Source organism: Panthera onca, chromosome D1 (genome assembly GCF_046562875.1).
Source record: "Panthera onca isolate mPanOnc1 chromosome D1, mPanOnc1 haplotype 2, whole genome shotgun sequence".
Taxonomy (NCBI): domain Eukaryota; kingdom Metazoa; phylum Chordata; class Mammalia; order Carnivora; family Felidae; genus Panthera; species Panthera onca.
The window spans coordinates 11,247,111-11,273,293 of NC_138348.1; the positions used below are offsets into that span (position 1 = coordinate 11,247,111).

The following is a 26,183-nucleotide window of genomic DNA, read 5'->3' on the forward strand; positions in this document are numbered from 1 at the left end:
CAAATATAACTGTGTATTTATATAGGCAGCCCTGGCTATAGAGCAGACACTGTGGTAGGTTTTGAGGATTAAAAGAAAAACAGGACATGTCAGAGTCCTGACTTCACAGACCTGGTGCTCTATGATCATTCATATACAGAAAATAAGAAAAGTAAACATAACTTTGAGGTTTCTTTAACCTTCAGTTTTGTGGTTCTGTTTGTGTAATTCCTTCTCACTTTCAAAGAAGCTCTAGGATACTTTCAGCAGGGGAAAACAATAGAGGCTCTTAAAATAAGACATGAAAAGGGCACACCTTAAAGGAAAAGATTAATACATTTGGCTGTGTGAAAATATGAAACTTGTAGTGCCTGTAGTTAACAGTATGGTTTTACATGCTTGAGATTTGTTAAGAGGGTGGATCTCATTCATGTGGAATGTCTTGCCACCAAAAAACAACAACAACAACAACAACAACAAAAAAAAAAACAGTGGGAGATCCAGAAACCCTGGTGGGTATCGGATACATCTGTTACCCCACGTGTGGTGATGGTGTCGAAAGGGTTCGTGCGTGTCCAGATGTACAAAATTATAGATGTTAAATACGCACAGTTGTGTATCAGTCATACCTTAGTAAAGCTGATATGATTTCACTCATATGTGGAATTTAAGAAACAAAACAAACGAACAGAGGAAAAAAGAGACAGACTCAGAATTCTAGAAAACAGACTGGTGGTGTCCAGAGGGGAGGTGGGCAGGGGGCTGGGGGAAGTAGAGGATGGGGATTAAGGAGAGCACTTGTCGTGACGAGCACAGAGTAACATGTGGAACTGTTGAACATCGTATCAGACACCTGAAAGTCAAAAACAAAAGATTTCAAGCCCACTTATAATCAGGAAAATACAGATTAAAATTAGATAACCATTTTACATCATCAGATAAGCAAAATTTGAAATGTCTCAACACTCGTTGTTGGCAAGAATGTTGGTTTTACAGCCTCTTGTGAGAGAATTTGGTAGTAAATAATAAGGTTGAAAATGTGGATACACTACAACCTAGCAGTTCTCCTTTTTGGTATACACCTGGGTATGCTGTCGACATGGATGAAGAAGGTGATGTTGAATTAGAAGAAACTTATCCAGTACCATTTATGTAAAACTTAAAGGCACAGAGAATAATACCGTATAATATTTAAGGATGGACACACAAGCAGTAAGTCTTAAAAACATTTCAGGGAGAGTTCTCACCACGTCAGGATGGTGGTTCCTCTGGGAAGGGAGGGAAGCTGGAAACCAGGGTCCAGACGGGGTTCAAGAGGGCCTTCAACTGTGAATGTTGTGACAGTATGTTACTTAAATGTTCCTGCGTAAAACTCTATAGAGCTTCTTAGTTAGAACTAAGCACGGTCTGTCCCCTTTTCAACCGGGAGAGCCTCTCACTATTCACTAAAAGGTTTCTATATATGCAAGTTTGGGCAATTTTTTTTTTCCCACTAAGTCTTGGTGGTGGATAAGTGAATGTTTATTGTGGGCTTTTCTCTATATTTGAAGTATTTCATGATTTTCAACAAGTTAAAAAAGAAGTGTATAGACTGGGAGTCAGTTGGCCTGTGTTTCACATCTCCTCAGCCTCAGTTTGTTGTCTTCAGTGGAGAAAATAAAACTCCCCACTTGTTAGGGTTCTTGTAGGGCTTAAGCAGAAGGCCACAGGTGAGAGGGCTTAGCACATGGTGAGGCACTCCGATCTCCGTTACTTCCCTCAGTGTGTGTTGCGTAGCTCTTTCTTCTCAGATTCCGGCAAGACTCAGTTCTCCTTTTTTAACAAAAGCAAAGTGGCATCTTTTTTTTTTAACTTGGCCTGGTTTGTTCCCATATTGTTATGAGACCCAAGGAATGCCCTGACTTGGAGTGAATGAGCCCTGTGTTTGTTTTTCAGTCAGCATCGGAGTCTTAACGGTGCGGGAGATAGAGGAAGTCACCGGAGCAGCCATCAGGACCATCTCCGAAAGGACCCCTACGCCAACCTCATGCTGCAGCGAGAGAAAGACTGGGTCTCTAAAATCCAGATGATGCAGCTACAGAGCACTGACCCCTACCTGGACGATTTTTATTACCAGGTAAGTGACCGACCAGTCCCTCACTCTGACGAAGGCACTCGTGGAAGTCTGGTAGACTTAAATACTGACAAATTTTTCTTTGGAGGTAGTTTTCAGGGGGTTAGGAACTACCTAAACATATTCTGTCCTCTTTTCAAGCAGGAGAGCCTCTCACTATTCACTAAAAGGTTCCTGTATATGCTTTTAATTTCTTACAGAGGCTTTCACACCCAGTGTCTTGAAATAGTTCTTTCAGTTAAGGATATTGGCAGTCTGGACGCCTGGATGGCTTAGTTGGTTAAGCATCTGACTCTTTTTCTTTTTTTCCAATGTTTAATTTGAGAGAGAGAGGGAGACAGAGGATCCAAAGCAGGCTCTGTGCTGACAACAGAGAGCCCGACGTGGGGCTTGAACCCACAAACTGCGAGGTCGTGATCTGAGCTGAAGTTGGATGCACAACCGACTGAGCCACCCAGGCGTCCCTAAGCATCAGGCTCTTGATTTCAGCTCAGGTCATGATCCCAGGGTCTTGGGATTAAGCCCCATGTCAGGGCTCTGCACTGACAGCACGGAGCCTCCTTGTGATTTTCTGCCTCCCTTTCTCTCTCAAAAATAAATAAACCTAAAAAACAAGAATTTTGGCAGCCTGCGGTGCCTGAGCAGCTCAGTTGGTTGAGTGTCTGACTCTTGATTTCAGCTCATGATCCCAGGGTCATGGGAACAAGCCCTACGTGGGGCTCTGCACTGAGTTTGGAGCCTGCTTAAGATCTCTCTCTCCCCCTCTACTACTCTCCCCTGCTTTCTCCCTCCCTCTCTCTCTCAAAACATTAAAAACTAAATAAAGTTAAATCAAACTTTATAAAGAAGGTATTGGAGGTCTAAAGATATTTCCATTGATAATTAGCTTTTCTGAAGGCTGGGACTTTTTGAGAAGGAAACATCTAGCGGTCTAGCAAAAATTAAAAATCAATACACCTAAAGAGTTCAGGTTGTTAACTGCCGCTGGCATAATTATGTAAAGAGCAGCCATACTCTGGGCTTATGTTGCGACTGAAATCACCTTCTCGTGTGATAGAATTACTTTGAAAAACTGGAGAAACTGTCAGCTGCTGAAGAAGTGCAAGGTGAAGGCCCTAAAAAGGAGCGTACCAAGCTCATTACCCCTCAGGTGGCCAAACTGGAGCACGCCTATAAGCCAGGTAAGTCCTTATCCCTCGGTCCGTATTAGAAGACATTTGACATGCTGCTGATACGATAAAATATAAACAGCCGTGTAGACGGCTGGATATAGGGCTGTTCGAAACTCATTCATCAAGGACTGTTGTCCTTACGTGCAGAGGGCAGCCTTTTCTGCAGCATGGCATGAGTGGTTCAGCAGATGCACTTGTAGATCCTTTAAGACTTGAGATTGCGTAACTTTTTCAGATGTGTTATAATTTCTGGTATCCCTATATAATAAAAGGGAAATACTTCAGAGTGTCATTTTTATTAACAACCCCAAAATGGGAAAAGATCGATTTTAATAAGAAATCACGTTAGATATGTAGGTTTTTGTATCGAATTGTTAGGCTGTGAGGAAAGACCAGAGAACATAAAGGTCTTTGGAAAGCAGCCCACCTGCACCGCTGACTTCCTTTTTGGAAATGTTTTGTCTTTGCAGTGCAGTTTGAGGGCTCTCTGGGAAAGCTCACTGTCTCTAGTGTGAATAATCCCCGAAAGATGATCGATGCTGTTGTGACATCTCGGAGTGAGGATGACGTAAGTGTCAGCAGAATTGTGCGGGTCGTCCCTACTGTTCTGGAGGTCATTGTGGAATGGACTCATGCATAATGGAGTCGGTTGTTGTCTAACTAGGAGCGTCCTACCTGGCATGTCCTGGCTTTCTGGTTTCCTGCACAGGGGCTGAGATCTAACACCTTCACCTCTAAGGCAGCCAGGCAGGACGGGGGCGGCAGGAGTCTTTAACCTGGGTAACTGGCTGCAAACAGCATCAGCTATCTAGTGCAGTTCTTAAGATTACCATTTTCTATGTGCTCTTAAGATTTTCCTGGGATTATCTTCATCTTTACTGTATCCTACCCTTACCTTTTGCCCGTCTGTAAATTCAGTTTAATCATTTGTGTGGGTTAGTTCATTCAGTTCTGTGACCTTTGTCCAGTTAGTGTTGTTTTAGATTATTAACTTTGGAAGAGTTAGGATTCTCTTACGGTATTGTCACAAATGGAACTATATGTACACACTTAGGAGGTTGTTTTTAACAGAGGTAAACAGTTCACACTGTCTTGTCTTTTTTTAGGAGACAAAAGAAAAACAGGTTCGGGACAAGAGACGAAAAACCCTGGTCATAATTGAGAAAGTAAGTTTTAAAATCTGTTGCTGTCGTTCGTTTCAAATACGGAACTCGCAAATGTATGTGTTCGCGAGAAGTGAAAAGTAGGGAGTGGTGTCCTGTGATTGCAGTTAATGAATATATTCTTCTTACACACCTGCTGTGTACCCGAGCGCACTAGAAAAGAGTGTGCTGCACCTCACAGAAAGAACACTGCTACAATCAGAAGTACCGGGATTTGTTCACACTTGTTCAGTTAACCGCTGAGTGTTTTAGTTAGGTCACCTTCTAAGAAAATGGGAATAAAAATTATGTGGTTCCACCTGTGAATCAATGTAGTTAATTAAGTCAGTCCACATGTATTTACTGGGTACGCCCTGGGTGCTGGGCACTGGGCTGGATGCTAAGAACAGAGTAAGTAGAACCGTGTAGGCAATTAAGTCGTTAAGCGTAAACACCCTGTTGCAACACCATGGCATAACCGGCCTGCGATTCACATCTTCTCCATTTCTAGCTGAGCCTGTGACTTGAGGCAAGCTGCTTAACCTTTCTGTGCTGTGCTCGTTTTCTTCATCTATACAAATGGAGCTGGTAATAGTCTCTCTCTCACTGGGCTGTGGAGAATATTTGGTGAATGAGTACATGCAAAGTGCCTAGCACAGTGCCTGGTATCCAGTAGTAAAGTGATTGCTGTGTTTATTAATATGGGGCATCACTTGGAGCAGTGATAAACATCATTTATGTTAGTTAGAATGCCGTTCTTGCTGCTGTAACATTGGCAAAGTGTGCAGTCATTCACTATGGATACCTCCTGGGTTAGAGGTCACGGAGGGACAGCAGAGGGGCGCCTGGGTGGCTCAGTCGGTTAAGCGGCCGACTTCAGCTCAGGTCGTGATTTCACGGTCCGTGAGTTCGAGCCCCGAGTCGGTCTCTGTGCTGACAGCTCAGAGCCTGGAGCCTGTTTCAGATTCTGTGTCTCCCTCTCTCTGACCCTCCCCCGTTCATGCTCTGTCTCTCTCTCTGTCTCAAAAATAAATAAACGTTAAAAAAAAAAAAAAATTAAAAAAAAAACTAAAGGAGGGACAGCAGACAGGACTTCTTTAAGTTACTGCACTATGTTTTTCTGGATTTAAAAGAGCACTTTTTTCCTCTCAGTCTTACTACAATTAGTTTTCAGTCTTCTGTCTTTACATGGGGGTCCTAAACTGTGAAACTGTTTATCTAATACTCTGATCCTGACCCAGCATGCTGTGGCCTGCTTTGTGTTTCACTCAGACCTATAGTTTACTCCTTGATGTGGAGGATTATGAAAGGCGGTATCTCCTAAGTCTAGAAGAAGAGCGACCTGCCCTGGCGGATGAAAGAAAGCACAAAATTTGTTGCATGTATGACAACTTAAGGGGGAAATTGCCTGGACAAGAGAGGTAAGAATTGTACACTTGGAGGGACACATGAGGCCAGCTGGAGTCCTCACTCGGCTGACCTGAGCTTTCCACATTTCTGTATTTTGGCTGACCTTCCTTACCATCTCAGGAAGCTCAGAGTGTATCCTTCCAGCCTGACTCAAATGCCATGTCATATAAAGCATTTCATAATCCTTCCCAGCCAGGAAAAAGAAAATCTCTTTATTCTGGATTCATATATTCAACACCCATCTATTCACTGTCTGCTGGGCACTGGAGACGTAGTGGGGAACATGGTTTGGTTTCTATGAGCCTACGAATTGTACTTGCTTTATGCTTTATTTTAGCATGTTCATGCTTGTAATCTTTGTGTATTATTTTTTCTACTGAGATGAGAAGTATAGACGTTTATATTTATACTTCCTTGGGATTTCCATAGAATATGCACATGCTATGGAAGGCAGTCAGTCTTCCAGTGGGGACTAAGCTCCTTAATATATCTATCTATTTTTCTGTATCTGTCTCTTCTGCCCAGGATCTTGCTAACAGTAACTGTTTTATAAACCCTAAGTGTGTGTTTGATGAATGCAAGAGGACTCTGTCCTGATAACTCCATTTCCCTTTGCTCATTGAAGAGAATTGATGATTCTTCTAAGCCAGGACATACACAAACCAGAACATAAGAATAAGTACCTTCTTTTCAACACACCTTTTCTGGAGTTGTGTTGACAAGCAACTGGTTGAATAAATGTGGGTTTGTCCATAGTTGGGAATGTTAGGCAGTCATCAAATCGATGTAACTGAAGTATATTTATTGACATGGAAAAATGTCACAAGAATTTGTTGAGTGAAAAAAGTAACAAAGTCATATGAATTCTATGGAGTCATTTTTTTAATGAAAAAATATACAGCAAAAAGGTTCTTAAAAAATGATAACAGTACTAATAAAATTAACTCTGAAATGAATGCTTTGATATCCTTTTTGCTTACGTAGGTTTTCAGATTTTGCTGTATTATGTTGTTTGTAAAGTTACATAAACGTAAAGGAAATTAATGCCTGTAGTTCGTCCACATCTTTTTAACATACATTTGTGTAGTGATGATTTTCTATGCTTGTGAAACTTGAAAAAGTACTTCTTATTATTTGGTTGAGAGTTGGAGAAGTAATTCTGTTTTGTGGCACAGTTCATTGTAGGGTAAAAATGAGTACAGTAAATTTGTTCAGTAACATGTAAGCGGAGAAGAAGGGTGTCTCGCACTGTTCTTGCTGACCTAAGTTAGCATTTCCTTCCCCTGCAGGCCAAGTGATGACCACTTTGTACAGATCATGTGTATCCGAAAAGGGAAGAGAATGGTTGCCCGTATTCTTCCTTTCCTCTCCACAGAGCAAGCAGCTGACATTCTCATGACAACAGCCAGGAATCTCCCTTTCCTTATCAAGAAGGATGCCCAAGATGAGGTGATGATCCCCCATGTGGGACTTCTTTCCTTTGGGTCTTCACAGTTGATAAGAGCTCTAGAATCCAAATTGCTTCTCCTCTCCCCTTTTCTGTAGTTTTGTCTAACCTTTGGCAGTAGGATTTGATTATTTAAAGCAAAACTTTACTCCAGGCCTATATTCTTGATTTTTTTTCCTCCAACAGAGCAAGTTCTAAACTGAGGAAAGCAAAAAATCCCATTTTATTTGATGCAGTTGCAAAACTGTGTTGCGTATCAGAATTTCTTAGGAAGCAGATAATTTAGCTCTACTTCAAACATGCTGAACCAGAATTTACAGAAGAAAGATCAGGGCTTTTGTATCTATAACGAGAGTCCCCAGGTAAATCTGATGCTCATGAAATTTGCACTTACAGTCTTGGTTACTTTGCTGGATATAAAGTATCACTCATTGGCTGTTATCAAGACTGAACGTTCGCCTGTAGCCTTAGTTGAATGGTATCCCACAGGAATCAAGCCAGTGCTTATAACTAATAATTGTCACGATCTAAACTAGGCTGGAATTTGCAGCACTTGGGTGGCTCAGTCGGTTAAGCATCCGACTTCAGCTCAGGTCATGATCTCGCGGTTCATGGGTTCAAGCCCTGTGTTAGGCTCTGTACTGATGGCTCAGAGCCTGGACCCTGCTTCAGATTGTCTCCTTCTCTCTCTGCCCCTCCCCCCGCTCGCACTGTCTCTCTCCGTCAAAAAATGAACGAACATTACAAATTTAAACTAGGCTGGAATTTGAAACATGATTTTGAAGTTTAGAAGCTAACTGTTGGTAAGAAAGAATTGCTCTTTCTTGTTCTTGTCGTAACACTCGAAAGATTAACAATATTTAGAATAGTCTTAAGTTCAGAGCAAGAAATTGATAAAGGCAGCATAAAGGGAAATCATTACCAAGTGTGAGGTTCAGAATGTTAGAATTTATGAGAGTGAGCCTGTTACAATAGACTGTGAGTTGATTAAGAACAATCTGGTGTTGGTCCACAGAAAACATGATGCCAGGATACCCTGTAAGTGGTATGGCATGAAAGAGTTGAACATTACTTCTCCTGAAGTAATAATAATAACTCCTTCTGAGTTGAAAAATTCCTTGTGAAGTTGTAGCACCTGCAGAAGAAAGTAATGCCAAGTGGAGCCTTCATCATCAAGAACAGTGAAGTGGGATGAGACAGACACATTTTTTAAGGATTTCAAGAAGGAAAAATGGAGTGAAGTTTAAGGAGTTGAGGTTTATCTTCGAAAAAGCAAGACTAAAGCAACAGCTCCCTTGACAGCTGATAGATTGTTCTAGGCCGTGAGGCGGGCACTCAGTCTTAGAGGAACTCATCAGTGGAGACAAGTTTGGGAGAGCTTTATTCATTCAGTAAATATTGAACGCCTGTGTGAACCAGGCACTATTTTAGGTCCCAGAAATACAGCACCTAGAGCTAGGTGCTGGGAGCTAGGAATTCAAAGATGCTTGCTTGAGTGGAGGTACCTGCTGAGCAGGAAAACTTGGTTAACTGCAGAGGTAGAGTTTTTACCTATATGCACTAGAGTCCTAGGCCACTTTTCCAAATACCATTTCTTGAAGTAATAACTAGCAGGTCCGCAGCACAAAATATACAAGGTAATCCTGGAATATCTCATGCCAGAAAGTAAGGAAGCTAAAAGATTACTGGGGTCCCATGTAAAATTGCACAAACCAAACCGAAGGGGCTCCTGTTGGCCAAAAATGGGATAATTTGCATCAGAAAGAGAAAGTACGGCAATGGATTGAAATATATTAAAGATTTTTCATTCAATGAGTTCATAATGATACCAAAAAATATATTAATCACCTTCAGAGATTGCTAGGCCATCCAGAACTCATTATTCTGAGAATGGGTAAACTTTGAAAGAGAATCAAACCTTTATCTTGCCTTTCCATCACAACCAAGTATCACGGTAACCAGAAAGTTGATAACAGAAGGTTCTTCATAGAAGAATCTCAGCTAATAAATGCAAAAGAAATGATGAAATTAGAAGATCACCGCTTTACAACCCCTAACAACATAGCCAGTCAGTCTGGACAGCAGTGCCTACTGGTGCAAAAGGCATTAGATAACAGGTGGATGGGAAACTTTACAGTGGTTGGGGCAGGAGCAGACATCTGATCACTAAGGGGGGGGGGGGGCACCCACACACTGTGCTTCTTAACATGATGCAGGAGAAGGCACACACGTTTTCTTGCCCTCGTCTTCCCACCCCCCTCCAGGGAACTTAAACCTGATTTAATCAAACCTCTGATTCTAACCATTGGTTTTTATCGGAAAGACAGAGGCTAGTAGAAGCTGTTAAGTGACCTCACAGAGGTACAAGTAGCCAAATCCAAACTATGGGACAGATAACTCAGTGTCTTCAACAACTAAATAACAAGACGAGATGGGCAGTGGGCAAAGGACCTATTCACAGATTTATTTTTCTTTTCTTTTCTTTTCTTTTCTTTTCTTTTCTTTTCTTTTCTTTTCTTTTCTTTTCCTTTTCTTTTCCTTTTCTTTTCCTTTTCTTTTCCTTTTCTTTCCCTTTCCTTTCCCTTTCCTTTTCCTTTCCTTCCCCTTTCCTTCTTTTGAGAACACAAGCAATGGAGGGGGCACAGAGCCCGATTGAGGGCTCAAACTCAAGAGCCCATGAGATCATGACCTGAGCCAAAATCAATAGTCAGACCCTCCTGAGCCATCAAGGTGCCCCCCGTTCACAGATTTTAAAAGCCTTACCAGCCAGATGCAATGTGTGGGTCTTGTTGGAATCATGATTAGAATAAGTCAACTGCTAAAAGACATTTTTGAGACAAGTGAAGAAATTTGAATTTGGAGGAGATTTAATTTTGTTAGGTGCCGTAATACAGCAAGAGGTCTTGTTAGAGATCCAAAGTAGAGTATTTACGGATGAAATGATTTAGGAGAAACATAGAGTGGCAGGATGCTGATGATTTATTGTTGAAACTGGGTGATGGGTACACAGACATCATCATACACTTGTTCACTTTTATGTATGATTAAAGCTGCTTTCATTGTTAAAGCTGTGTTTATTTAGACTAGTAGATCACAAATTGTCTACTTTTTTTTTTTTAATGTTTTTATTTATTTTTGAGACAGAGTGTGAGTGGGGGAGGGGCAGAGCGAGAGAGAGACACAGAATCCGAAGCAGGCTCCAGGCTCTGAGCTGTCAGCACAGAGACCAACGCGGGGCTCGAACTCACGGACAGTGAAATCGTGACCTGAGCTGAAGTCAGATGCTCAACCAACTGAGCCACCCAGGCGCCCCACAGATAGTCTACTCTTGAAGTCCACCCTTGAATGCCGTCTGAAGTAACAACAGCCATCATTTTTTATACCGTGGACACTGAGTGCTGGGAGCACCCTTGATTTCCTTACCTGTGTTAGAACCTAGTTTTATTGGTAGCACTGTATTTTCACCTTCCAGTCTGGGCCTTGGGGCGGAACGGAGGGAACGACTCAACGGCCTTGGATTCTGGTTCTCTCTGTTAGCTATGTCACTCTGAACACCGAGCCCCCCCCCCCCCGCCTTTTTTTTTTTTGTCACACCGAGGCCCTTTTCATTTAGCTTGTCTAATCTGTGAAAATTGGATTATCATTTCTCCATTTCCTCACTGAGCTTTTATAAAGATCAAGATCCAGTGAAGTCTGAAAGTACTTCTGAGTAGTTCTGAGGACTCGGGATCTCCCTGTCTCCCAGTGCTTCTCAGGGTATAATGAAAGTGCCTGTATACTTGTGACTCCCCACTGAGCCTTAGCTCCCTGAAGGTCTGTCCTGTTTACCATTTCATTTTAACCCACGCGGCCAGACACACCATAGGCATTTCAGTCAGTATTTGTGGAGTGAATTAAAACACTGATGTCTTCTCATGAATCTTGCTCTTTGAGAAGTGATTTTACACCCTTGGTTCACACAAGTCATGTTTCCTGCACAAATTGAGTTTTAAAAAGTTCTCAGTAGACACCTCCGAATCCATTGTTAAGACCCAGCAGTACCTGCTAGACTCGCCAACCCTTTTTTGTTACAACTTGCCTGAGGCCGTTTCAGTGCACAGCTGAGCACCCCCATCTGGTCTGCGCCCACTGACACCCCAGTGGCCAGGATGTAATGCTTTTCTCTGTTTTCTGTAGGTGCTGCCATGCTTACTGAGTCCCTTCTCCCTCCTGCTCTATCACCTTCCATCAGTGACTGTCACCAGCCTTCTGCAACAGCTAATGAACCTACCTCAGAGCGCGGCCACGCCAGCGCCCTCTAACCCTCACCTCGCTGCTGTGCTCCAGAACAAGGTGCTCTTGCCCTCCTGTGTCCCTGAACTTTGCCAGCCTTCTAGGTTTGAGTTGTAGATACAAATAGTGGCTGCTGTAGCTGTGGCAACTTGTAAAAGAAAGGCTTCTTTCAGTCAGAAGTTACATTGAGCTCCTAGTGACAGAGACTAGGAAGGACGAAGGTTTCAGCAAAATAGGGTTTTCTGTATCTCACGTGGAACAGCTCTCGTGTGGTGTCCACGTTGCCCTCAGGGACACAGGCTCCTTTGGTTTGCCTTCTCTGCAGCCTTAGCAGTGGCTGCCGTGCCGGTGACCCTCAGACTCCGTGCCGGTTGTTGAATTCAAGGCTCCACTTTGCATCAGGAAGAGAGGTGCGTGCAGAGGGGCCAAACGGTGGATATCTGCCGTCTGTCTGCCTTGTCTGGACCTGTTCCAGGAGTTCTAACCAGCAGCTTAACCTCAGTGGCCAGGTTCAACTCACCTGCCACACGTCACTGCAGAGAAGGCTGGAAAACATCTCTCAGTTCACAGTGGTGTGACCTCAGATAAAATCAGAGTTCTCACATGAGGACGAGAATGTACTGGGTCAGTAATCCACACTCTCGGTCGTGAGACTAAATAGTAGAAGACATCCCATTTCATATTTCATTTACATCAGTTTGACGATCCAGAGACGTGCAAAGGAAGCATAACAGAAGAGAAGACGCGAGCTCTCAGCAGGTTTCCATTCCTTGCCTGCCATTTTCTAGGCTTGTGAACCGAACAGATAATTTTGCTTTGCCGAGCCCATTTCCTGACCTGGAAGTGGAAGTGACGAGGTCGATTCCAGGGCTGTCCTGTTACTCAGATGAGTGCACCGCTGTGACCTTCAGTGTCATGCCTTTCCACAGTGGGCACGTGTGCTGGCAGAGAGAGAAAGTAGTGTCAAGGCCTCTATCTCCCTCGCACCTGAAAACCCGCCAAAGAGTGACTGAGGGCGGTACATCCGGGGCCGAGAGGTGACAGTGCTTCGGGGGCCAGAAGATGGGGATTCTGGAGGGATAGCTTATGGGCCTTCCACGTTATTCAGTCTATGAGTTGTAACGTTGATAAAGGCGATAGAAAACCATGAAGTCAGACGAGGTTATATGTGTAGCCCAGTGTCGTTTTCCTGATGGTGACACAAAGGTTGTCCTCTGTGAGGTGAACTCAGAAAGGTGAGATTCCCTTCAGATCCAGTATAGCTATGACTTCTACATTTAACCTTGTACCACTCGTCCCCGTTTGTATTTCCTTCTGTGCCTCTTCAGACCACACGTCCACCGGGTAAAACAAATTAATGAAACAAATCTTTAACCTCAAAGCACGTTGTTAGATTAGAAACATGGATGTATCGTGTATCCTTTTTCTGTTTTTAACGTCTCGTCTAAGCCTTTATATGTCCAGTAGGTGTATCCTTTGTTAAGGAAAGTTTTTACAGAGATTTAAGGAAATCCCTTCATATCCTGATCATTTCAGTTACCTTTCTTTGTACATTTTCCCACCGGTCGTAACATCTTTTTTTCTGAGTTCAAAATCTCGTAATCTGTGTAGTGTTTTTCCTTACGTTTGCTGTGAACTTTAATTTTCTGTATCCAAGTTTGTCTTTGGTTTTCTTCTTTAATCCGTTTCCGTTGTAGCGAACAGGAGAAAATCTAACTGCACATTTTCCGTGGCAGGGAAACTAGCTTCTCCTGTCACGGTGGGGTGGGCGAGCAGAGAGGGACTTCCCCTCTCGTGGAGCATGCCTGTTGCTGCTCTGCCGGAAGTAGAGTCGGGAGGACTCGGCCTCCCAGTTCACGGTTGTCTGACGTTTGCCCTGTTTCGCAGCACTGCGGTGGGGTCCTTTTGATCTGGTGCCGATCCCCATCTAGTACTGGGATCTCTTCGGTGGTGGTGGAGGATGGATGCGGTGCTGATTTTGAGTCCCTCTGTCTCCTCTTGTAGTTTGGCCTGTCACTGCTCCTCGTCATCCTGAGCCGTGGGGAAGACCTACAGAGTTCAGAGCCTGCTACAGAACCCACACAGAACAACCAGTGGTCAGTCGGGGTTGGGTTTCTCCTTTCAGTCTTTTCAGAATAATCTTTTATTCTTTTTCTTATACTGTCCTTATCGGTTCTCACCGGGTTACCTTTCAGGACAGAGGTGATGTTCATGGCGACCCGAGAACTTCTGCGGATTCCCCAAGCAGCCCTGGCCAAGCCAATCTCAATACCGACAAACCTGGTATCCCTCTTTTCTCGCTATGTTGACCGACAGAAACTGAACTTGCTGGAAACAAAGCTGCAGTAAGTTTGAAACAGGAGAGTTCCGCATCTTTCTAAAGTTGGCACTTTAGAAGTCCCGAGGAGGAGGTCAGGGGCCGAGGACTGAATGTAGTGGAAGACAGTAGAGACTCGTATCAAATCTCTAAGCATCTGCCAGAGACCAGGCCCCGTACCGGGAGCAGCAGCACCCTCAGAGATCACTAAATAAGGGTAGAGAGAGGTTGTGGGTGTTCTGTTACGAGAATTCTAACAAAGGTGTGACTTTGATGCAAAAGATTGCCTTCTGTTTTAACTCATTTACACAAGTTTCCTTTTTCTCTTTCTTTATACCCATAGGCTAGTTCAGGGGATACGATAAAAGATCTCCAAATGTGTCCTGTACCTCCTTTTGGCTGCCACCTGCACTGCCGCCATCACAATGGAGTGTTTTTAAATGAGGGAGGGAAGGTAGCTTATTCCCCAAAGCGTCTTGTGGGACTGATTCCTGTTGGCAGGGGTCGTCTCTGAATGCCAGGTATTTCCCCACTGCTCTGTGAAATTTGGCTGGGTGACCCTTCTGGTTTCTTCTTACCTTCTGTGTTACAATTCTGCATGTCCTGCTGTCCCTCAAGTCTTCTCAATTGTGCATTTTCTTTGCCCTAGAGACACAAATATAATCTCTCCCTTTGTCCCACCACCACCGCTCCAGGTCACAGTAGACTGTAGCCTGCCAGAGGGTTCCTTCCCTCATCCTATCAAAGTCTTCTTTCGTTGCCCCATATTAATACGACTATAGGAGAACCAATTAAGTAGAAACCAATATATACGTATATGCGCGCACGCCCCCTCTGCACGCGTTCGTGTGGTCTCCAGAGGATCCGTAAAGAAAGAGTTTTAGGTTGAGAAATACGTAGTTGACACGTCCCTCCTCTAAAAACAAACCAGCTGATGTATTTTTAATCTGTTTCTAGTCCATCCTGTAATTAATTTGGTGGGTTCTACTTGTTTTAATATAAACGCAGGGTATGCAGCACGTTAATAAAATCAGAACTCTTAATTGGCTGACACCCAGCTCTAGGCTGAGAAGTCCTGTCTCTCGTCCCCGCTGTACTTCCTCGGTGTCTGTCCACCTCAGTGAAAACGTACACGGTTAAGCCCTTTTCCGGCTACAACGGCAGCGCCCCGGGGCCTGTCCCCTCTATGACCTGCAGGGTTGCCCCCGATGAACCGGACGAGAGCCTGCTTCCGCAGCGTAGCGTTTGCACACTCGCTCTGTCTTCCTGAGACAATTTCAGTAAGCCATGCTTTTACTTCCCTCGTCCCCATTCTGATTTGGTGTCGTGGGTAGCAACCTCCAGCGGTAGCCACGGAAGCAGAGTTCGGCTTGCTTTGCTCTGCGGGCTCCTCCACGCCACGGACACACCTGCTGTCCTTCCCCCTTCACCTCCAGGCCCCCGCTCCCAGGCAGCCAGGGGCCTGGCTCTGCGTCCCGGCAGGGACAGCCCCCCGCGGTCCTTTGCACCTGTCCCTGTCCCGCGCAGCAGCCACACAGGATGAGGGGTTTGATCCCGAGTGATCTCAGCCCTCAAGGCAGTTAAATCAGAGTCCATTTCTCATGACTGTCCTGATACACTTTTTGCTCTTCTCACCTTTTCAAATGTTAGTGAGGGGACGGGTTATGATATTTAAAGAGAATCAACATTTTGCACATACATGTATTGTACAACCAGAAAGCCCTCCGTTGTAACCGGCTGTCCTCACTCTCCATCTGTCTGTCCCCGTTCCGTAGCCCCGGCCCCACCAGCTGCTCCGCGGTGACATGACCTAGCTTCCCTCTGCCCTCACCTACTGACTGTTTCCACCATGCGCCTCTCCTCCCTTCCCCTCACAACTGATCAAGTGAATACTTGACTATTATTTCTTCCTTTCTGTGCTTTCTCTTTTTTGTTTGGTTCTAATTAATAAAAATTAAAGTTTCTAAATTTACATTTTTATAGGGTATTGTAAATAAAAACAAATTGTATACTTGAAAAACCGTGTGCCTGCATTTCTGCTTCGTTTTACTTCTTGTCTGAATTTGTATATCACCTGTGTCTCCGGCCCATTGAGATGGACTGGCAAAGCTCTCGGTGTTGGGGACCGGTGAGGATTTTCCCTGTTAAATGTTGTAAGGGACACAGAGCAAAGAGCTTATGTTTACGTGGTAACTTATCTTGAAAAACCTAGGTGCTTTGAGTCCTCCCCCGCGCACCCTTTCACTACAAGCCAAGGTTCTGCGCTGTAGTAGGCACACCAGCAGGCACACCAGCCCGTCTGCGTCCTGTGACTTCTGGAGGCTCCGTGTAGACAAGTTTGGCCTAAAGCTGCTGCAGCCGTTAGCTCTTACATCGCACAGTTCGCCTGCTCAACAGAGATGGAGAAGAGTCGACGATTCTTTGTAGTAAATCTGTGTTAATTATTTCAGGCTCGGGTGTTCTTTTTACCCTAACATGCCCCGGATGAGAGGCCACTGTCACCCCTCTCTCCCCTCCTCGTGGTGTGAGCGCTAGACTCTCCCTCACCGTATCTTCTCACAAAACTTTAAGGATCAAGCGATTTCTGGCCCAAACCAAGAGCAGAATCGTTCCAGTCCCTGTTGTGTTCGTGTGAGAACTGGTAGCAAAAGCACGTGCAGCTCCAGGAGCCGTCGGAGAACCAGGCCGAGGCCTCGAGGACCTGCAGGGAGGCGGCCTGCGCGTGCGTGCATGCGTGCGTGCGGCACCAGGCTGAAACCACGACCACCATCTGGACGGCTGCACATGTCTTCCCGGGCAAATGATTTTTCTCTTTGTCTCTATGCTTCTGCGCTTAGCTGCCTGGTTCGGCAATAACTAGAAACCTTTCATTTGCGGGGAAGACCTCAGCAAACAAGAAAGACATTTAAAAGGATAACAATTTTAAAGGATAAAGAGGGAGATCTTTAGCTTTGTTGGGCACCTACTTGCATGAAAATGTTTCCTGACCAGCAGACAAGACAGGCTCCTCGAGGGGAACGAGCTTGCCTGTGCCGATGTCGCCTGTGTGCCGCGGAGCAGGGGACTTGGGATGTTCTGGCTGCCGGGACCGACTAAGGCTGTCTTCCTGGGAGCACCTCCTCTCCCGTCTTACGAAGAGAACGTTGAGGCCTCATCTGATGGTGCCGCGGTGTTACAGGCTGGGCACCCTCGCGTTCCAGAAGACAACCCAGAATGTGGGAAGGGAGGCTTGAGGGAGCTTGTGGCCCACGTGCCCGCAGCTGAAGCCCCCAGGTGGCAGGGACTTGCCTCCGAGCCCCCGCAGTTAGTGGAAAAGCCAAGAAAGGAGCTCAGGCTTGTATGCTGCCTGTTCCTCTCCAGATTACAGTCCCCAGTCAGAGATGCAGGCTCTTCTCCAGAAAAGACATTGCATTTCTTGAGAGAAAGACTTGAGTTTAAGAAATGTGCTCCTACTTTACGAATGGAACAATAGCTTACAGTAACTCCTGACTTTTAAGTCATAGTGTATGTGAGAGAGATTGTTCTAGGTGCTTAGAAAGTCATTTTTAAGACTCAAGAGTAACCAGTAAAAGCAGGTCTTAACCTCCGTGTTAATGTATGTCAACAATAATCAGATTACATGATGCACTGAAATAATTTATGACAATGGGGCACAGAGCTAAAAGCTGACATTGGTGCATGTAATCCTGTAAGGAAAAGAAGACCCTGGGAGCACCTGGGTGACTCAGTCGATTGAGCGATGGACCTTAACTCAGGTCATGATCTTGCGGTTGGTGAGTTCGAGCCCCACGCCCGGCTTGCTGCTGTCAGCCTGTCAGCACAGAGCCCACTTCAGATCTTCTGTTCCCCCCTCTCTGTCCTTCCCCTGCTTGCACTCTCTCAAAAGTAAACAAAACGTGTTAAGTAATAGATCACACACTTGTGAACAATAATTTTTACAAAAGAAGGGGCGCGTGGGTGGCCCAGTCAGTTAAGCGTCTGACTTCGGCTCAGGTCATGATCTCATGGTTCATGAGTTCAAGGCCCGCAGTCGGGCTCTGTGCAGACAGCTCAGAGCCTGGAGCCTGCTTCGGATTCCCTGCCTCCCTCTCTCTCTGCCCCTCCCCCACCTATGCTCTGTCTCTGTCTGAAAAATAAAAATTTAAAAAATAATTTTTACAAAAGAAAATGCAAGTAATATTAAGTTCACCTCCACTTGTCATAGATAACAAAATACTTTTTTACCTATCAAGGTAGCAAAATCTTTAAAAATAATGCTAGTGAGAATTTGAGGCAGCCACCCATACTGCTAGGCTAAACTACATTTCTAGAAGTGCTTTGGCAATGTGAAGAGCTTCAGAAGTATTCATAGCCTCTGACTAATTCACTGGGCTCTAGAAATCTAAGGAAAGATTCCAAAGGAATGATACTAACGCATTATTTATAATAAAAAAATTAGAAATAACCTAAACATCCAGTCTCACAATGATGGTTAGGTCAATAATCATCCATGTGTCGCAGACAATTAGAAAAGCAGAATATTTAATCACGGAAAGATATGGGAAAACAAAATATATATGCTTTGAACGCAATTTTTAATTCATTTTTTTATTGTTATTTTTGAGAGAGAGCATGACCGAGGAAGGGCAGAGAGAGGGGGACAGAGGATCTCCAGCAGACTCCACTGACAGCATTGAGCCTGATGTGGGGCTTGAACTCATGAACTGTGAGATCATCACCTGAGCTGAAGTCAGACACTCGACCAATTGAGCCACCCTGGTAGCTCTTTTTTTTTTTTTTTTTTTTTTTTTTTTTTTTAATATTTACTTTTGAGAGAGACAGCATGTGAGTGGGGTAGGGGCAGAGAGAGAGGGAAACACAGAATCTGAAGCAGGATCCAGACTCTGAGCTGTCAGCATACAGCCTGATGCAGGGCTCGAACTCAAGCCACGAGATCATGACCTGAGCTGAAGTCAGACATTTAACTGACTGAGCCACCCAGATGCCACCGGCCGCCCCTCACCCCAGTTCTCTTTTGGTTTGTTTACTTTTTTGAGAGAGAGAGAGAGAGAGACAGAGCATGAGTGGGGGATTGGCAAAGAGAGAGGGAGACACAGAATCCGAAGCAGGCTCCAGGCTCTGAGCTGTCAGCACAAAGCCTGATGCAGGGCTCGAACCCATGAACCATAAGATCATGACCTGAGCCGAAGTCAGACACTCAACCAATTGAGCCACCCAGGCTTAACTGACTGAGCCACACAGGCGCCGCTCCCCAGTTCTTTTTATTATTTTTTATTTTTTATTTTTTCAATATATGAAATTTATTGTCAAATTGGTTTCCATACAACACCCAGTGCTCATCCCAAAACCCAGTTCTTTTTTTTAAAGATTTTTTTTTATTATTATTTCAGAGAGACCATGCAAGCAGGGGAAGGGCAGAGGGAGAGAGAGTAGAATGTTAAGTAGGCTTCACGCTTAGCTTAGAGCCCAACTTGGGACTTGAACTCATGACCCTGGGATCATGAACTGAGCCCAAACCAAGAGTCAGATGCTCAACTGACTGAGCCACCCTGGCCCCCCAAATCAAATTATTTTTTAAAGGAACTGTATATATAATGAAAAAAAGATAACAGGAGGGGAGGGTATGTTCTGAAAGGTTACTGGTGTCTGTCTCTAGGTGGTGAGAATACAGGGGCGCCTGGGTGACTCAGTAGGTTAAGTGTCTGACTTTGGCTCAGGTCATGATCTCGCGGTTCATGGGTTTGAGCCCCGCATTGGGCTCTGTGCTGACAGCTCAGAGCCTGAAGCCTCCTTCAGATTCTGTCTCCCTCGCTCTCTGCCCCTCCCCCACTCACGCTCTGTCTCTCTCTCTCTCTCTCTCTCTCTGTCTCAAAAATAAGCATTAAAAAAAAATTTCTTAGGTGGTGGGAATACGGGAAACTTATTTTTGCTTTTCAGTATTTTCCAAATTTCCATAGAGAAAACACATTGCTTATATTCTTAGGAGAAATATTTCTAAGGAAAAATTGCTTTGGGAGAGTTTAGTTAATTAACATGGGAAAATACTAAGAATACAAATGTTAACCATAAAATAGGTTCTGTATATGTATGTATGTGACAATCTCTATGGAGGGAAAAAGTAGGAAAAACAATGCCATCAATACTAAGAATACAAATGTTAACCATAAAATAGGTTCTGTATATGTATGTATGTGACAATCTCTATGGAGGGAAAAAGTAGGAAAAACATGCCATCATTGATGATGGCCATCATCAATGCCATCAAACAATGCCATTGCTAACAAATTAGCAATGGTGACCTTTAAGGGGAGGACTGTGGGGCATTGGGGGGTGGGAATAATTGTTCCTTTTTCCATATTTTCCAAATTGTCTTCATTGAGCATGTATTGCTATTATAACCAAAAGGGCGATTATTCTCTAAACTAAAAATAGTAGTAGCTTTCTATTTCTAGTGAGAAAATAAGTTACAGAGGGCAAAAGCATCTGATCTACTTGTGCTTGACTTTAGAGACAAAGCATTTGACTTTGTAGCAGATGAATGCGTGAGGGGTCTGAAAAAGTCATGTGAGAGCAGGGTAGTTACCCTGAAAAATGTGGTCAGGTATTAACGTAGCTCGGTAATTAAGATGGTTTGCCAATTGTGGGATCCAAGAACCAGTTTTGATAAATCCAAGCTCTATTTCCCAGGAAGCTTCCAGATTTACACTAAAGTGCATTTGTTTCCAAACTACCCTGGATCAAGAAGGATCCCAGCTCCATCTCCAGAAAGATCTTTCGGAGCACCAGGGTGGCTCTGTTGACTTTGGCTCTGGTCATGCATGCTCTCATGGTTCATGAGTTTGAGCCCCGCATCAGGCTGTATGCTGACAACTCAGAGCCTGCTTGGAATTCTGTCTTTTCCTCTCTCTCTGCACCTCCCCCACTTGCTCTCTATCTCTCTCTCAAAATAAATAAAAATAAAATTAAAAAAAGGATCTGCTTTCATCTAAGTGTCAGCCAGCTGGCTTGCACTGAAATTGCCCTGTCCATCATTAGAAAGGCCAAGACTTGACTTTCTGAATTTGATACAGAGAACTGGATGCCATCTACCATCTGCGTCTGGAGAGCGGTGAAGTCCACTGTGTGAGAAGTCAAAGCAGGGAGCTGAAGGCAACGGACACTTTTCTTCTTTGCCCAACTCTGTTTTAAATATATTAACGTTGTGACTTTTGAGAAACTACCATGTGGATTTTTTTAACTTTTTTTTTTTAATATCTATCTATTCTTTGAGAGAGGGGGAGAAAGAGAGCACAAGCAGGGGAGGGGCAGAGAGAGGGAGACACAGAATCCTAAGCAGGCTCCAGGCTCTGAGCTGTCAGCACAGAGCCCGACATGGGGCTCGAACTCATGAACTGCAAGATCACAACCTGAGATGAAGTCAGACGCTTAACCGACTGAGTCACCCAGGCATCCCTACCATGTGGGTTTTTAAGAAGTAAATTTTTAATCTGAGGAATCAGTATCTTAAAGCCACCTTACAGCATTGTATTTGACATTTTTTCTTTGTCCAGCAGGAGGACGGCTGTGAATTGTCTGCTGGTCTTTTAACAGCCTCTGCTTTGCTTTTTATTTTTTTTAATTGTTATTTAATTTATTTTTTAAATTTACATCAAGTTAGTTCGCATATAGTGCAACAATGATTTCAGGAGTAGATTCCTTAGTGCCCCTTACCCATTTAGCCCATCCTCCCTCCTACAATCCCTCCAGTAACCCTCAGTTTGTTCTCCATATTTATGAGTCTCTTCTGTTTTGTCCCCCTCCCTGTTTTTATATTATTTTTATTTCCCTTCTCTTATGTTCATCTGTTTTGTCTCTTGAAGTTCTCATATGAGTGAAGTCATATGATATTTGTCTTCTTTGACTAATTTCACTTAACATAATACCCTCTATCTCGTTCCATCCACGTAGTCACAGATGGCAAGATTTCATTCTTTTTGATTGCTGGGTAATACTCCAGTGTGTGTGTGTGTGTGTGTGTGTGTGTGTGTGTACCACATCTTCTTTACCCATTCATCCATCGATGGGCATTTGGGCTCTTTCCATACTTTGGCTATTGTTGATAGTGCTGCTATAAACATGGGGGTGCATGTGCCCCTTCGAAACAGCACACCTGTATCCCTTGGATAAATTCCTAATAGTGCAATTGCTGGGTCATAGGGTACTTCTTTTTTAGTTTTTTGAGGAACCTCCATACTGTTTTCCAGAGTGGCTGCACCAGTTTGCATTCCCACCAGCAGTGCAAAAGAGATCCTCTTTCTCCACATCCTCGACAACATCTGTTGTTGCCTGGGATGTTAATTTTAGCCATTCTGACAGGTGTGAGGTGGTATCTCACTGTGGTTTTGATTTGTATTTCCCTGATGATGAGTGTTGTTGAGCATTTTTCATGTGTCGGTTGACCATCTGGGTGTCTTCTGTGGAGAAGTGTCTATTCATGTCTTTTGCCCATTTCTTTACTGGATTCTTTGTTTTTTTGGGTGTTGAGTTTGATACGTTCTTTATAGATTTTGGATACTAACCCTTTACCTGATGTGTTGTTTGCAAATATCTTCTCCCATTCTGTCAGTTGCCTTTTAGTTTTGCTGATTGTTTCCTTCCCTGTGCAGAAGCTTTTTATTTTGATGAGGTCCCAATAGTTCACTTTTGCTTTTGTTTCCCTTGCCTCTGGAGACATGTTGAGTTAGAAGTTGCTGCGGCCAAGGTCAAAGAGGTTTTTGCCTGCTTTCTCCTCAAGGATTTTGATGGCTTGCTGTCTTACACTTAGGACTTTCATCCATTTTGAGTTTACTTTTGTGTCTGGTGTAAGAAGGTGGTCCAGGATCATTTTTCTGCATGTTCCCGTCCAGGTTTCCCAGCACCCCTTGCTGAAGACACTGTCTTTATTCCATTGAATATTCTTTCCTGTTTTGTCAAAGATTAGCTGGCCACACGTTTGTAGGTCCATTTCTGGGTTCTCTATTCTGTTCCATTGATCTGAATGTCTGTTCTTGTGCCAGTACCATACTGTCTTGATGATTACAGCTTTGTAATACAGCTTGAAGTCTGTGCTTTGCTTTTTATTTTGCAAATGTTGCACGTAAGGCTGTCCTGAGGAGCTTGTCGCCTGTTATTCAGTGTGACTCTGCAGGCTCCCAACTCAGCCAAATTCATTCTCCAAGGTGACGTTACCCTAGATCAGACCTGAGGGCTGGGAAACATCCAGAAGGGAGTGAGGTAGAATCAGTGATGTGTGTACTTGGCTGTGAATACACAATCTTAAATTGCTTAGATGTTAAACCAGTCTAAAGAAGCAGAGAAATCTACATGTAACTCATGCAGGGAAAGTATCTCGAATTCCACACCCCAGAAAACATACTGCTAACAGTTTAGTGTATTGTCCTCCAAGTGATTTCTCTATACATATGCATACACAATTAGAATTATAACTATTTTTACCTTTTTCCCCCCATAGTACATCGTGGACATCTTCCTGTCACTGTGTAAGAGCTACCCTGCCTTTTTAATGGTTGTGTATTGTTCCACTGTGTGCTATTGTACCATAATTTATTTAACTGCTCCCCTACTAATAGGATTCCATCTTTTTTAAAAATTTTTTTTTAATGTTTATTTATTTTTGAGAGAGACAGAGCATGAGTGGGAGAGGGACGGAGAGAGAGGGAGACACAGAATCCGAAGCAGGCTCCAGGCTCTGAGCTGTCAGCACAGAGCCCAATGCAGGGCTTAAACCCGCAAACTGCAAGATCGTGACCAGAGCTGAAGTCCGACACTTAACTGACTGAGCCACCCAGGCGCCCCTAATAGGATTCCATCTTAAGATACTTTATGTCAACCATTGTTCATCCAACAGTGAACAAAGATAAACCCCCAATATCACCTTATAGCTATTTTGTAGTGTACAAAGAACACTCACATTCATTTCCTAATCTGTCCTCTCTGTGACCTTTTGGAGCAGGATGGCGCACTTGGATGGTGCAGCACCAAAACCGTATGTAGCCCAGAGGACTGCCGGCTGGTAAGGGCTAACCACACTGGGATTTAAACCTTAGGTTTTAGGGGCACCTAGGTAGCTCAGTCAGTTAAGCATCCGACTTCGGCTCAGGTCACGATCTCACAATTTGTGGGTTCGAGCCCCACGTTGGGCTCTGTGCTGACAGCTCAGAGCCTGGATCCTGCTTCTGATTCTCTCTCTCTCTCTCTCTCTCTCTCTCTGCCCCTCTCCCGCTCATACTCTGTCTCTCTCTCAAAAATAAATAAACATTAAACCTTAAGTTTTAAGCTGCACGTGTAGTGTCCTGGCCACAAGAAGCCTCCTGCGCCAGGTCCTTGCTTTATGGGGGAGCAGCTGAAAAGCTACAAGCATTCGACTTGTAGACTTCCACAAAGTCTCCCGAAGGGATCTTAATGCATTCATTCTCAGTAGGCAAATCAAGCAGTTGCCTCTCAGTTGTGTCAAAAAGGGGGTGATTCAGGTTGTAATTATCGGAGCCGATTGCATTACATAAAGATCAAGCATCTGTATGGCCCCTTAGTGTAATCAATTCATCTGCCTGTGCAGGACCTGTTTCAAACTACATTGTCACTTGCTGCATCCCAACATCTCTTAGGCCAGGAGCAAGTTGACAACATAAAGCAGGCAAGCACTTGTAACGCTGTGTTACTGCAGGTGCAGTGCTGACAGAGACGAACGAAGGCCCAGCTCTGGTGCAGCCTGTGGTCTCAGGAGGACACTTACAGGTATCAAGAATGATGGCAGGATCGGCCCTTCAGGCTGCGGTCCAGAAAGGCCTTGATGAGCAGGTACCTTGTGAGCAGGTGCATGAATAAGGAGAACAGCCCTGCAAAGAGCTCAGAAGAGCATCGCGAGGCAAAAGAAGATCCCCAAGCCCCTGAGAGGAGAATGAGGAGTTTGAGGAACCACGAAGGCTAATGTGTCTGGAACAAAGTGGGGGGTGGAGTGACCACCCAGGGCCTTAAAGGGATTTGCTCTCGTTGTAATGGGAAGCCTCTGAAGAATTTTTCAGAAAAAAGCACAAAACACGATCTGATTTATGCTTTGGAAAATCACTGCCGTGTGGAAATGGAAATAGGCAAGAGAAGGGGACCCTTAGGGGGAGGGCTCACAACACGCTTCCTGGTCTGCAGGAGAAGGCTGGGCCTTGAGGAGGCAAAGTGACTGAGGGACCCTTTTTTTTAACATTAGATTTAGGGCAGCGCTTACCTTTGGGAGTGTTTAGGGGAATGGGATTCAGATAAAGATACAAGAAATGGTTGTTTTGTGTTTATGTTGGGTGGTAGATTGGTGCGCATTAGTTTTACTGTCGTGCTTCATGGCTTTTACGTATCATGCATCTTGTGTCTGTTAGTGGCTGAATGTGTCCCTCAAAACTCCCATGTTGGAATCCTAACAGAATGTGACTGTATTTGGAGAGGGGTCTTTAAAGAGTTTAAGTGAAAATGAATTCATTAGGGTGAGCTCTAACCCAATATGACTGTCCTTTTAAGAGACTAGGAAAGAGCGGGATGCCTGGGTGGCTCAGTCGGTTAAGCATCCTAAGCATCTGACTTCAGCTCAGGTCATGATCTCATGGTTCGTGGGTTGGAGCCCCGTGTCAGGCTCTATGCTGACAGCTCAGAGCCTGCAGTCTTCTTTGGATTCTGTCTTCCTCTCTGCCCCTACCCATCTCTCTCTCTCTCTCTCTCTCTCTCTCTCTCTCTCTCTCTCTCTCACAAAAATAAATAAACATTAAAAAATTTTAAAACAATAAGAGATTAGGATAGGGCACCTGGGTGGCTCAGTTGGTTAAGCGTCTGACTTTGATTTCAGCTCAGGTCATGATCTCAAGTTCATGCGATCGAGCCCCACATCAGGCTCAGATCCTCTGTCCCCTTCTCTCGCTGCCCTTCCCCCATGATCCCTCTCTCTCAAAAAACAAACAAACAAACAAACAAACAAATAAATAAATAAATAAACTTTTAAAAAAAAGAATGACTACCTCCATCCTTTCCTCCTCTAACTCCTCCCCAGCCCCCAGATCTCTTTAGAATTCATCCGTGTTTGAAATGGGTTACACCTGCTACTCTCTTTCATAGCACCTGGGTTGTCTTCCACATTACTGTATGTATGTACATAATTACATATTTTCTCTATGCGAATACGATATATATTCATTTATGTGTTTCTTGTTTAATACTCATCCCAAGGTCCTCTGTGTTCCATGAGGAACTAGAACCTATCTGTACAGTCACTGCTCTGTCCCCAGCACTTGGCTCAAGCCTGGAGATGCTGCTCCCG

The 26,183-nt window shown here is 44.2% G+C and overlaps 1 protein-coding gene across 1 annotated transcript in view; it reads left to right on the forward strand.

Annotated features, from left to right (window-relative positions):
* PATL1 (PAT1 homolog 1, processing body mRNA decay factor) overlaps positions 1-15,872 on the forward strand; it is a 31,784-nt gene extending 15,912 nt beyond the window's left edge. The window contains exons 10-19 of the mRNA XM_060606754.3: positions 1,915-2,095; positions 3,150-3,273; positions 3,735-3,832; positions 4,371-4,430; positions 5,679-5,827; positions 7,106-7,265; positions 11,440-11,595; positions 13,540-13,631; positions 13,731-13,880; positions 14,196-15,872. Of these exons, the coding sequence (XP_060462737.1) occupies positions 1,915-2,095; positions 3,150-3,273; positions 3,735-3,832; positions 4,371-4,430; positions 5,679-5,827; positions 7,106-7,265; positions 11,440-11,595; positions 13,540-13,631; positions 13,731-13,880; positions 14,196-14,217 (1,192 nt within the window). The 3' untranslated portion in view covers positions 14,218-15,872. The remainder of the gene's footprint in view (positions 1-1,914; positions 2,096-3,149; positions 3,274-3,734; positions 3,833-4,370; positions 4,431-5,678; positions 5,828-7,105; positions 7,266-11,439; positions 11,596-13,539; positions 13,632-13,730; positions 13,881-14,195) is intronic.
* Positions 15,873-26,183: the final 10,311 nt, after the last annotated feature.